At 39.7% G+C, this 14,475-nt stretch overlaps 2 protein-coding genes across 2 annotated transcripts; both read left to right on the forward strand.

Annotated features, from left to right (window-relative positions):
• The first annotated feature begins 7,449 nt into the window (after positions 1-7,449).
• On the forward strand, positions 7,450-8,398 carry LOC140804697 (uncharacterized). Its single transcript, XM_073160791.1, has one exon. It carries the CDS (start codon positions 7,646-7,648, stop codon positions 8,321-8,323), a length of 678 nt encoding a protein of 225 aa, XP_073016892.1. The 5' UTR covers positions 7,450-7,645; the 3' UTR covers positions 8,324-8,398.
• A 3,335-nt stretch (positions 8,399-11,733) lies between these two features.
• LOC140804884 (late embryogenesis abundant protein 47-like) lies at positions 11,734-12,730 on the forward strand. The gene has a single exon (XM_073161041.1). The coding sequence runs from the start codon at positions 11,825-11,827 to the stop codon at positions 12,389-12,391; it is 567 nt and encodes a 188-aa protein (XP_073017142.1). The 5' UTR covers positions 11,734-11,824; the 3' UTR covers positions 12,392-12,730.
• Positions 12,731-14,475: the final 1,745 nt, after the last annotated feature.

Raw genomic sequence — 14,475 nt, forward strand, 5'->3', positions numbered from 1 at the left:
ACTTTCGTACCTCAAACTAGCAGATCCTAACAATCAGTCCTAGACTCACGCCTGCGTCCGCAGTCAGCCCACTGGTGCCGCTAGCTCCAAACTAGAGCACAGCTCCGCTACAACACTAGTATCTCCCCGCTAGTGCCCGAACCTCGGAAAAAGACTAGAACCTGTCAGAAACGACTGAAATGCTCTGGAACACTCTGAAATGGCGAGTCACAAATGAAGCCTCGCGCCTCTATTTATAGCCAATGTTCGGACGCTCCGAACCACTTCGTACGATCCGATCCGGTACACTTCGGACGGTCCGAACCCTGATCGGACGATCCGAACCTTGCATGACTTCCACGAGTACAGCCACCTGTCTCGGACGGTCCGAACCCACTTCGGATGATCCGAACTCTTCCACGTGTCCAGAACCCTTCCACGTGTCCAGCCACCTGTCTCGGACGCTCCGAACCACCTTCGGACGCTCCGAACCCTCTTCGGACGATCCCAACCCGGTTCGGTCCTTCCGATCCTACCGAAAATAATTAATCCAATAATTAACTCAAATTAGGAGTCGGGATACTACATTCTCCCCCCCTTAAAAAGATTTCGTCCTCGAAATCAGGTTTATAGGATGAACAAAGCGGAATAACAACATCGTTATAATATCTCAATTGTTGTTGAACACAACTGATCTTTCGATTACAACTGCAAACACAAACATATACAAAGCATAACTCAAAAGAGCTCTGGATGCTCCGAACGCATACGACTCTCTAGCTCCCAAGTGGCTTCTTCAGTGCCTCTGCGCTGCCACTGAACTAAGACAAGAGGAATGATCTTATTCCGCAATACCTTGTCTTTGCGATCGAGAATCCGCACTGGTCGTTCCACGTAGGACAAATCTGAATTTAGTTGAACTTCAGAGGGATGCAAAATGTGAGACTCATCTGCTACATATCGTCTCAACAAAGATACGTGGAACACATCATGAATCCCAGACAGATACGGAGGTAATGCTAACCTGTAAGCCAAATCTCCCACACATTCCAGAATCTCAAAAGGACCAATAAATCTCGGAGATAGCTTACCCTTGAGACCAAATCTCAAAATCCTGCGAAAAGGCGAAACTCGGAGAAACACTTTCTCACCTGGCTGAAAATAAAGAGGTCGCCGCTTGGTGTTCGCATAACTAGCCTGTCGATCCTGAGCGATCTTAATCCGTTTCTTGATTACTGCAACCTTATCAATAGCCTGCTGGACTAACTCCGGTCCCTCAACATGTCGTTCCCCAACTTCGTCCCAGAATAATGGAGTACGACAACGTCGCCCATACAACGCCTCAAATGGTGCCATACCAATACTACGATGATAGCTGTTGTTGTACGCGAACTCAATCAAAGGCAAATGATCCTGCCAAGCGGGTCCGAAATCCATAACACAAGCTCGCAACATATCCTCAAGTGTACGGATAGTCCTCTCTGTTTGACCGTCGGTCTCTGGATGATAAGCCGTACTCAAACTTAGTGAAGTACCCAATGCCGACTGGAAACTACCCCAAAATCGTGAGGTAAAACGAGGATCTCTGTCACTAACAATACTGACTGGCACCCCATGCAAACGTACAATCTCTTGAATGTACAATCGAGCCATACGATCGAAAGTGAAATTACGGTTATATGGCAGAAAATGAGCAGACTTGGTGAGTCGATCCACCACTACCCAAATAGCATCACTATTCCTCGAAGACAATGGTAAGTGAGTAATGAAGTCCATCGCAATATGCTCTCACTTCCATTCAGGAATAGGTAAGTTCAGCAATAATCCTCCCGGTCGACGGTGCTCTGCCTTAACCTGCTGACAAACAAGACACTTGGAAACAAACTGATAAACACTGCGCTTCATCCCTTTCCACCAAAATCGTGTCCTCAAATCTTTATACATCTTGTTGCTTCCCGGATGGACACTCAACTTGCTTCGATGAGCCTGAGCCAAGATCTCTTCCCTTAAAGTATCATCCTCTGGTACCACAACTCGATTAGACAAACACAGAAGACCATTAGACTGATAATGGAAATTGCTATCTCCACCAACCAATCGGGCTAATCTCTGAGTCTTGAGATCAGACATCTGTGCATCTCGAATCCGAGCGAACAAAGCTGGCTCAGATAAAATGGTAGCAACACGAATGCTCTCCATACCTTTCCGATGTTTGAAATTAAATCCCAATGAACAACAATCCTGGATAGTACTAATCATAGCACTGGTCTGAAGTGCAGAGATTCTCACCTTGCGACTAAGAGCATCGGCTGTGAGATTCGCAGAACCTGGATGGTATTTGATCTCGCAGTCATAATCTTTAAGTAGATCCATCCAACGACGTTGTCTCATGTTCAATTCAGCCTGAGTGAACAGATACTTCAGACTCTTATGATCAGTAAAAATTTCAAACTTAACCCCGTACAAGTAATGACGCCAGATTTTTAGCGCAAACACAATAGCAGCTAGTTCTAGATCATGAATAGGATACTTTTCCTCGTGAGGTTTCAACTGCCTGGATGCGTAAGCGATCACATGATCATTCTGCGTCAACACACACCCTAAGCCTTGAAAAGAGGCATCGGTGTAAACACTGAAACCATCAGATCCTGACGGTAACGCCAAAACAGGTGCAGAAGTCAGAAGTCGACGAAGCTCTCTGAAACTATCTTCGCACTCAGATGACCACTCAAATGGAACATCCTTCCGAGTAAGTTGCGTCAAGGGTCTAGCTACCTGAGAGAAATTCACGATGAAGCGACGATAATACCCTGCCAGACCTAGAAAACTACGGATCTCAGCCACCGTCGTAGGACGTGACCAATTCAGCACTGCCTCAATCTTGCTAGGATCCACAGAAATTCCTTCCTTGGAAATCACATGACCAAGGAATACTACACGATCAATCCAGAACTCGCACTTACTCAGCTTAGCATACAATTGCTTCTCGCGAAGAATCTGCAACACAATCCTCAAGTGCTGGATATGCTCTTCCACACTGTGAGAATAAATCAAGATATCATCGATGAAAACCACAACAAACTGATCTAGAAAATCCCGAAAGACTCGGTTCATCAGATCCATGAACACCGCTGGCGCATTCGTCAATCCAAATGGCATAACTAGAAACTCGTAGTGCCCATATCGAGTACGAAATGCAGTCTTGGAAATATCATCATCTCTAACTCTCATCTGATGATAACCCGATCGCAAGTCAATCTTGGAGTAAACAGAGGTACCCTGAAGCTGATCGAACAAATCATCGATACGAGGTAATGGATACTTGTTTTTGATCGTCACACGATTCAGCTGGCGATAATCAATGCACAGTCGCATAGATCCATCTTTCTTCTTGACAAACAAGACTGGAGCTCCCCAAGGTGAAACACTCGGGCGAATATAACCTTTATCAAGAAGATCCTGTAATTGCTGCTTCAATTCTCTCATCTCTGATGGAGCAAGACGATAGGGGGCACGAGAAATCGGTGCAGTCCCTGGCATTAACTCAATGCCAAATTCCACCTCTCTAACCGGAGGAAAACCAGGAATCTCATCTGGGAAAACATCAGGAAATTCACAAACCACCGGAATATCATCTATACCAACACTACCTGTGGAGGAATCAATTGCATAGATGAGGTAGCCTTCCCCGCCCGCCTCTAAAGCACGACAGGCTTTCAGAGCAGATACCACTGGCATCGGAGGTCGCGCTCCCTCACCATAGAAAAACCAACTAGAGCTCTCAGTCGTACGAAACTGAACAAGCTTCTGGTAACAATCCACGGTAGCTCGGTAGGTAGTCAATAGGTCTATACCTAGAATACAATCAAAATCTTCCATCTCCAAGATCATAAGATTCGCAATCAATTCGCTACCCTCAAAATCTAAGGGACAACCCATCACTAGACGCTTTGCTAACACCGAATGACCCATCGGGGTAGAAACGGAAAGAATGACGTCTAGAGAAACATATGGTAACTTATGACGCTTAACAAATCGTGCAGAAATGAATGAATGCGATGCTCCGGTATCAATAAGAACAATAGCAGGAATACCGCATAAACGAAAAGTACCTGCTATGACTCTCTCTGTCTCATCTGCAGCCTGATCCTGGTTCAGCGCAAAAACCTGACCTTGGGCACGAGGTCGAAGATTTGAACTACCCACTGCCTGACCCTGCCTCCTCTGCTGTACAGTCGTCTGAGATCCGGAACCAGATCCTGCTCCACCTCGCAACTGAGGGCAATTCTTCTTGAGATGACCCATCTCTCCGCACTGAAAACAAGCTCCCGCGGCTGATCGGCATTGCTCCGATGGATGGTTCTTCCCACAATGCACACAAGAAACCTTCTTCTTACCAAAGCGGAAAACACCGCTAGACCGTGATCCAGATCCAGAAGAAGAAGAACCAGATTTCTTGAAAGACTGAGATCGAGGGCTCAAAGTACTCGGAGGTCTAGAAGAAAGAATAGCCCTACCACGCTGGAGACTGATCTCTGCCTGGCGACACCGGTTCACTAACCCATCATAAGAAGTAGGATTATCACAGACAGTGACTCGATCAAAAATCTCCTGGTTAAGACCCTGGAGGAAATGGTCATACTTGGCCTCAGAACTGCCACTGATATGAGGGGCAAAGGGTAACAACTCGAAGAACTTCTGCTGATATTCATCAACAGACATACTCCCCTGCTTAAGGTTCAGGAGCTCAATCGTCTTTGCCTGGCGAAGGGCTGGAGGAAAATACAGCTGCATGAAAGCTGCACGGAAATCGGCCCAGGTCACCTTACCCTGAGACTGGACTATCGGCGCAGAAGTCGATCGCCACCACTTGCGCGCACGGCCCTCGAGAAGAAAACTAAGGGTCTCCATCTTCTGCTCCTCGGTGCACTGGAATGCTCGGAAACAACTCTCCATGCGCTCTAACCAATCCTCAGCATCATCGGGAGTCTCCCCGCCAACTAAAGGCTTAGGCCCCATCTGAATGAAACGGTGCAAATCAAAACGCCTAGGACCATCCCGACGATGACGATGTTCACGATGACGCCTACGATCGTCCTGGTCACCCCAACGACCTACACTTCCCTGACTACTCTCATCACCAAAGTGGTCAACCATCGCTACAAGATAGAATGGGGAAAAAGGTCAAATGGTCAACGAAAATCCCAAAACAGAAATCTATATCCCAAATTCGTAAGCATGCTCTGATACCATAAATGTAGTGACCCGTTCCAGAATCACCTACTAATCAAGAACTAAGCATGCAACTTAACTTAATTAATAACAATCAGAGATAATAGCGGAAAAGGTCAACAAATGATAGTTATACAACCCCATCGAAAATCCATAACAACTCAGAATGAAAAGAAAGTATACGGTACAACCATATCGAATCAAAGAGTACTGAATAAATAACTCCACCGGCTACTCAACGTCCTCCTCCTCCTCCTCCTGAGCCATCCAACCTGAGGCCTGCCCCGTGGGAATGGGGTGTCCAAGATAAACAAAACCGAGGACGTGAGCGATAAGAACGCCCAGTACAAAAGCATGAGTATACAAGCCTATATGAAATGCACATGCTATGATATGATACCAGGGTAGTCAAGAAACAGGAGTAACAAAGGATCTCAAAATGCTCAGTCTAGAGGCGCCAAGTGGATAGTGCCGCGCGGTACTCCTCTGGGTCACTGCATCCACTACAAGAACAGACGTGGACCTAAAATGTCCCGGATCACCGAAGCCCTCCCGACCCGTCGGCCACTGTGTACTCTCGGTGTCCATGCGTCCACAAGATAGGGCTGAGCGGCCCCACAAGATATAGCTTATCTCGAAAGAGATACAGCTCAACAGTAAAGGCTATCTCGAAGGAGATACGGCTCAACATGAAATGCAACATGCATCATAAAACGTGACATAATAACATGTATTATATGACATATAATAATGCAGCAGATAATCATGCAACACATATAAGAATGTATACTCGACCAGGATATCTCGGATAGTACTTTCGTACCTCAAACCAGCAGATCCTAACAATCAGTCCTAGACTCACGCCTGCGTCCGCAGTCAGCCCACTGGTGCCGCTAGCTCCAAACTAGAGCACAGCTCCGCTACAACACTAGTATCTCCCCGCTAGTGCCCGAACCTCGGAAAAAGACTAGAACCTGTCAGAAACGACTGAAATGCTCTGGAACACTCTGAAATGGCGAGTCACAAATGAAGCCTCGCGCCTTTATTTATAGCCAATGTTCGGACGCTCCGAACCACTTCGTACGATCCGATCCGGTACACTTCGGACGGTCCGAACCCTGATCGGACGATCCGAACCTTGCATGACTTCCACGAGTACAGCCACCTGTCTCGGACGGTCCGAACCCACTTCGGATGATCCGAACTCTTCCACGTGTCCAGAACCCTTCCACGTGTCCAGCCACCTGTCTCGGACGATCCGAACCACCTTCGGACGCTCCGAACCCTCTTCGGACGATCCGAACCCGGTTCGGTCCTTCCGATCCTACCGAAAATAATTAATCCAATAATTAACTCAAATTAGGAGTCGAGATACTACATGATAGGATGGATGGTCAAGATTTGCCCATGCATATACATGACCCATTTTTTTTTTCCTGAAATTGTATGTATGACAAAATTTTACCCGTTAAAATAAAGTGAAGATAGTACCAACATAAATAGTATCTCATTAACTCAGTTATTGATTTAATCACATGAAATGATTCCGGTGAGAAGATTTATTCTCCCTACGGGCCCACCAACACTTTAGAGCTCGGGTGGCCTGCTACTGCTACATAATATATTCTTGATAAAGTTTATTTATATAGCGTTGTTTGATGGTTAGTGTGATACAGTGTTAGTACTGACTATTTATAATTAATAAATAACATATATTTATGATTAAATGGAGAAAATGTATCTTTAGAAAAATGAAAAGAATGTAAAAAGAAGGTGGGAAAGAAAAGTTAATTCATTTAAAATGATAGCCGGATCACAGTTATCAGAACAATGAATCAAAATATTTCGAATTTCACGTTGTGAAAATAAATTAAAATCAAAGCCAACGACTTAAATGGTATGAAATAAATCAAACCAAGGAGATATCGTTCATCTCGTGTGTAATTTTGGAAAAAATGTCATTTTGTTTAATTTTGTGATTTTCGATGTTTATATTGTCAAATTTCAATATTAGTATTATATGTTTCAAATTTAATTTTTTTTCGTGAAAATAACGATGAAAATATTTTAAAATAAAAAAAAACAAATGTAACATACTAATATTGAAATCAAACCGAAATTGTAATATGACCAAAATTACCATTGGAGTTGCTATAGTTTTACATATACGAAAATAAAATCGCTACGTCGTCGTATTATAAACTAGGAAAAGTAAGAAGGTGCTTGCTAGCTATCTAGCTATAGCTAGACAGGCATGGCTGCTTTACACACACTTTTTGAAGCCAAATATTAAAATGATTTCAGTGAAAAGTATATTGTCTCAAAATCTAAAGGCGAGAGTTCTTGATCAAGCGTCACGTCCCACCAACAATTTCTTCTTTCCTTTTCCCCTTCCGCAATTTGAGAACCCATAACATTACCCTTCCATCAGTCCATGGAAGAAAAATTGAAGAAGAAGAAGAAGATCAACAAGAAGCAGAAGCACCAGCATCCCAACGATCAGACAACCAGAAACACACCAGCTGATTTCGCCTTCAAGCCCAGCACCGAAGTCAAGGGCCTCAGATTTGGGGGCCAATTCGTCGTCAAATCCTTCACTATCCGACGTGCCGGTACTCTGGACCTCCTCCGCCTCCTCTCCATTCCTCCCACCAACAACCACAACCAAGCCAACCCGGGCTTCCCTTCGGCCACCGTTTACATGCCCACCAACTTCACGATCCTCGCTCACGAGGCTTGGCACACGCTCACATTAGGTCTGGGGACGAAGAAGTCCAAGGTGGTGGTCTTCGTTCTGGAATCGGAGAACATGAAGGCCGCGATGGATAGATTCTGGCCGCCGGAGATCCCACTTGGTGAAGTGAATAAGAAGCTAATCAGAGGGCTGAAGGGTTGCGAATTGGCACGGTTCAAGTTCAGGAAAGGGTGCGTCACTTTCTACGTTTACGCCGTTCGGAGGATTGGCAACCTGGGTTTCGCTTGCGCGGAGGATCTGAGAACGGTTCTACAATCGGTGGTTGCGCTCAAGGATTTCATAGATCACACGGCGATGCTCGCCTTCCCTAACCAGAGAAGCATCAGCTACTCCCCGCCGGTAGCCGCCGTTCATTAGTTGAGTTGTCTGTAGCCTTAATTAAGAAAATGTTTCGAAGAATTTGACTTAAAAAAAATATTTGTTTCTTTCTTTTTCCGGTCCCAGTAAAAATAGCATTAAAGAAAATTTAAATATCTACAATAATTTAAATATGTACAATAATATTTATAATAATTATATCATAAAAATATAAATTTGATTATACATATAACTATATTTTGTACAATTTTGGTGGGTTTAATAAATTGTTTATTTTTATTGGGGTTGTTATATTTTATTTTTTTTTTCCAGAAATGTATTTTAGGAGTGACATAATATAATCATTAGTGTGAGAGTAGGTCTCATGTGAGACCGTCTCACGGATCTCAATCTGTGAGACGGGTCAACCCTACCCATATTCACCATAAAAAGTAATATTCTTAGCATAAAAAGCAATATTTTTTCATGGATTACCCAAATAAAGATCCGTCTCACAAAATATGACCCGTGAAACCGTCTCACACAAGTTTTTACCTTGGTGTGAAGTGAAAATTTTGCCAGTTTATCTTGATATATACTTTATTGTCAGCTGGCATTTATTACATTTAAATTCACGTGAATCCTTCAAATTTAGTGCCTCATTTGGGTATGATACATGCCAGTGAGACACCACATGACATTCTCCATGATGATTTCGAATTTTTAAATTTTCTAGGCTCTAGCCTTTATGGTGATTTAATTAATTGCATTTTGATTAAGCTATAATTTTTTATTTTAGATTTTTTAAAATGATTTAGAACTCGGAATCACTATCTTGAAGTGTGCATTGTTGAGAGAATATTTCGAATCTAAATAAAGGAATTTCAAGGTAAATTTACAACGCTTTTTTTTAATAAATGTTTTCTCTATTGTTTAATCACAATAATATAAAAAAAATTCTCTTAGAATACAATTGAGATATTCTGTATTTATGAGTTACTAAATTAAATAAGAATCTGAATATTTTTCTTGGACATATATATATATATATATATATATATATATATATAAACGAAATTTGATTCAGAACAGACGTTACTCTCCATGAAACAATGCAATTTTTCATGAAAACGAATCATGAAACAAGTTGTTGTTTCCAAATAGTTGTCTTACCCCTTGCGAAAGATTGTGTGGTTTCTGAATAGCTTTTGGGGACGTTGCTCCCAAACCCCGACGACCTGACCGGACAGGTCGATTCCCGTAATTTTTACGGCGGTAAACTTTATTCGTCATCAACAAACTAAATAAATTATGAAAAATTGTTCTAACATACATTAGGTCAAACACAAATATATGTAGTAAATCGCAAACTTGAAACCACACACCAGATAAAAACCACGAACATACTCTTGCAGAAAAGGCTTCAAACTCGTGACGTTGACCCCAAACTTCACACATTCAACCAACTCGACGGATGATAGGAATTTAAATCATGTTCTTTTACTTCTTAGCTACCTCAACTTTGGACATAAATCTAATTACAACAAGCCGCGTTGAACTTAATTTTTTTTTTTTTATGAATTCCTGTCATTTTCAGAAGTACATAATTTATGGCTTGCTATCTAAGTCAATAACTATAAAGTAATAATGTTGGTTTAACTACCTTCTTGGAAGAAATTTGGAGAAGAGTTGCCATCCAAATACATGGAACTTCCGAAGCAATACTACGTTTATCCTGACAATTAGTTTTATTTTATATAGCTGTAATGATAGGGGAAAATTAAATTTTTTTTTCTATAAATGGATAAGAGAGTACAGTCATTTTTTTTTTGTTTTCTATAATGTTAAAATATATAAATTGAACGATTTGAGAGGGGAATAACGACTGCAATGGAAAAGTGTTAAATAGGCCACTAGATCTCATCATCCCAACTTAATCATTTGTGTCGCTTCGCAGCCGTATCATTTTTTTGTGAGACGAATAACTAATTCAATCCAACTTATGAAAAAAATTTATTTTTATGTCAAAAATGTTATTTTTAATATTAAATATACATCAGATCGACATGTCCCAAAGATAAAGATATGTAAGACCGTTTTACAAGATATTTACTCATGTTCCTTATATCACATAAATTTTCATTGTAACTTAATTAAATTTTGAACATTAATTATTTATGTAAATGTGTATTTTATATAGTGATTAATTTAAAATAAAAAATAAGTAATAAAAAGAGTATTAGAGAAGGATCATTAATACAACTTTTTTATTTGTTACTCTGTTATCAAGGAAATGGGCACAATCTCAAACTTACATGTCCTCCCACCTCGCTTTTTCTGCCTTTTCTTATTGAATGAATGAGTGGATGCACTTTACCTTCATTATTTCCTCAATAAAAAATAAATAAATGATGTTATTTTATCATTTAAAAAATAGATACAAAAATTTTGTTCCATCAACAGATTATAAAAATAATATAATTGTCTGATTTGGATTGTCTCATAACATAAACAATCAACTTTCCACAAATTTCCGATCAAAATATTGTATTAACTTGTATTTTACGGAAATCCAACCAATAAAATTTACTCTGACATCAATTGTAAAATTAAATAATCGCAACTTCACTAAAAAATTATCTTTTGGGATAATGATAAAACATAAATATATTTTGAAACAAAATTAAATAATACAGCGTACCGTACTACTTTTACCTGGTAAAATTTATTTAAAAAAATAGCCAAAAGCTGCCCATTTTCAATCTACCATATTTCTAGTTAATTATTATTCTCTGAACATGAATGTTTTCGAATATATTCTTTCATATTTCGAGATTTGGATACCTTTCTGTTTGTGCATACAATTTTACACGTCTGGTTCTAATCAAATTAAGAAAAAAACGATTGTTTGTACGTCTTTTTCTTCATCTAAGATCATGAAAACTCGTTGAGATGGAGACATAGCTTACACCTAAATGCGAAGGGCTTTCGACCATGTTAGATGTACATTATCATATGTTGTTTTTCATACATTGGTTGTGATGTAAGACATCTTGTGTTATATTAATTTATTGTAGTCACACGTTTCTTAATTACACCAATTAGATGTTTATCGCAGTTTTATTTTACGGCCGTTACTGAACATTAAATCACCGAGTGTGTACGAAAGATCTGTTCCATCTTAAAAGGTTACTTGGACAAACCAGTTGAGTGGATTTCGGAAATTAAGCTAGGACCAACTTATGATTTAGAAAATCACTCAATTAAATTTGAATAGTTTATTATTTGATGGAGAGGATCAGAGGACGATCACTTCTTTAAAGATTAAGAGACGCCAGACCCTAGTTCCATGCATCCAAAGACCAAGTCACAAGGTCACAAGTGTTGCTGCCCCCGCTCACCTCTCCTTCATGACATCCACAAACTACCCATTTACCTTCACTAATCAACACACGCCAACCAGGTGTTGGGATCAAGTTCCTCTATATTTTCAATCACAACCAGGCCCCGTCACTTATATAAATCTCCTCAATTCTTTACCCAACCACCAAACTTAACACCATGAGCCAAGAACAACCTTCCAGAACCGTCAATCTTCATGAACCCATCAACAACAATGCCATTAAAGCAGACCCTATCAAGAAACAGTTGGCATCGGCAGGCATTCTATGCAATGAACAAGTCCAGCTATCTGGGAACATCACCATTGGTGAGGCTCTCGAAGCTACAGCTCTGACGGCAGGCCATCGGCCGGTTGATTATAGTGACGCGGCTGCCATACAAGCAGCGGAGGTGAGGGCCACAGGACGAACCAACATTGTTCCCGGTGGTGTTGCTGCGGCTGCTCAATCAGCTGCCACTCGAAATTCTCGGCTTCAGAGGGACGAGGATAAGACGAAACTTGGAGAAATTCTGTCCGATGCGAGCACAAAGCTTCCATCTGATAAGGCGGTGACACGCCGGGATGCGGAGGGGGTGATCGGAGCTGAGCTGAGGAATGATCCCAATCTTTGCACACGACCCGGAGGGGTGGCCGCGTCTCTTGCTGCTGCTGCAAGGCTTAACCACTCGAACATTTCTTCTACTAACACTTATACCACAACTCCACCTCCAGTTAATAACGACTAATAAGCAAATATTTATTTGTTGATTTATTAATATAGTTTTAAACACGGAAGAATAAAGTCTATTGAAATGTACGCAGTTACTAGGTATCTAAGCCAGGAATTTGCATATTTTTCGTCTCGAACCCGATGTCTCGTCTCATACTTGATAACTTGGTGTCAAATAGACTATAAATCATCAACTTTGCAATTTAATTGGTAATGAATTGGACATCAATAGATTTTATTTGTATCTTTTAGAGTTGTAAGGTTGTCTTGATTTCAGTAGCCATCCACATTGGTTGTCTGGCAAGTTATTATTTTTGGGCATATTTTAAATATTTATGAGATTGAATTTTGAAGACATGTAGAGGCAATGATTTTAGTTTGTAGTAAACATCGAATACATAAAATTAATCGATTATCTCATATTGATTCGTTTTGATTGGCAAAAAATAGGAATATATATATTATATGTTATTTATTTAGCATGTCATATGTTTTACTTCAATAAAATATAATTACAATAAATAAGATTCAATCGTAATTTTTTTCTAACTGAAAGCCGCCTAATCATCTGCTATTACTACGAGAGGCGATCAAATGCGGGTCGGTTTGTTTTTAATAAAAATGTAAACCAAATCATATCTACCACTTTTGCAAAATCAAAGATCAAACCAAACTCTTAATAATAAAAAGCAAAAATTTGTGTTAGACGGTCTCATGGATCGTATTTTGTAAATATCGGTAGGGTTGAGCCGTCTCATAGATAAAGATTCGTGAAATCGTCCCACAAGAGACCTACTCATAATAAAAAACAAATCTAAATTTCGGTTTGTTTCGTTTCAGATTAGTTTAGAAGATTGATTTTTATTTTTTTTCAATTATAATATTTTGATTATTTTTAAACATAATTGATGATGTCAAATTTTTTACGTAAGTTCGATTCGGTGAGCTAAATACTTTCACGTTCCTTGTAGTTTTACAATTATCCGCACAGAGGCGTCGAGATCAAGAGACGACCGACCTAGATATAGCCGAGCTGGATCCTGCGCAGATGAATACACCATATATGTTTTTGGTGTAATTAAGTCAGTACGGAGAGCAAACTTAAGAGTACAATATAATAGTGTTTGATCAAACCAAATAAAGTACCTGATATTTATAGAGTTATAATTGAGTACCTCGTATGGTAAGAATTCTAGTATTTAAGTTACTTCGAATATCTGATTTGTGATGATATTATATTTGTTAATTTATGGATTTAAATTATATATTTCGACTTTTTCGGGATTCTTTTCGTACCACCAAATATTTGTTCTAGAGTTTCATACGAGACTTTATTCACTGTCACTCTTGTTTGAGTTCGGGTCGGGCTGACGTATTATCCCGAGATAAACAACTCTTTAATTGAGGAATTACTTCCGACTCTAGGCGATCGGGACGAGTATATGTGGTCGACACGAGTTATATCACCTTCGTGTCAGTGCTCCCAGAATTTAGTTGATCTAACAAAACATGCTCGACCGCTCGAGACATATTGTGCTTTGTCCGTCCCCGATGAGTGGGTCGCGAGTTGAACTCCAAATAGTTTATCGGGCCCCTTCTATTATTAATTGGATTTAATACGAGCCTTTGTTTTAGCAAATGGGCCGCACATCAATCGGGTCGGGTACCATCGAATCAGATCAGAATTATGGGACTATAAATAAATATCAAAATATATTGATATTCATACAAATACTAAAGATTTTTTATATGATAAATGACATGACAAATTTCACATCAAAATATAACTTTTGAAAATACGAAATTTATAAGTTTAATTTAGAGTTAAATAAAAAATTAAACTAATGGACATTTATATTTTTGTCATATAAAATGGGTCAATTTAAATAAATACGATCCAAAAATTTATGAAATAAATATCAATTATCAATCTAGATATTATTACTTATGAAATATAAACTAAATACTATATATATTTTTTAAAAGTATAGTTTTATATAATCGGTTTGGTTTGAATTTTTGAGTTTAAACTACTTTGAACTAAAATATATTTTTTAAATCGTTAAATTTAAAACCAAATCTAATAAAAACCAATTCAAA

This window comes from Primulina eburnea, chromosome 11, assembly GCF_022965805.1.
Source record: "Primulina eburnea isolate SZY01 chromosome 11, ASM2296580v1, whole genome shotgun sequence".
NCBI lineage: Eukaryota > Viridiplantae > Streptophyta > Magnoliopsida > Lamiales > Gesneriaceae > Primulina > Primulina eburnea.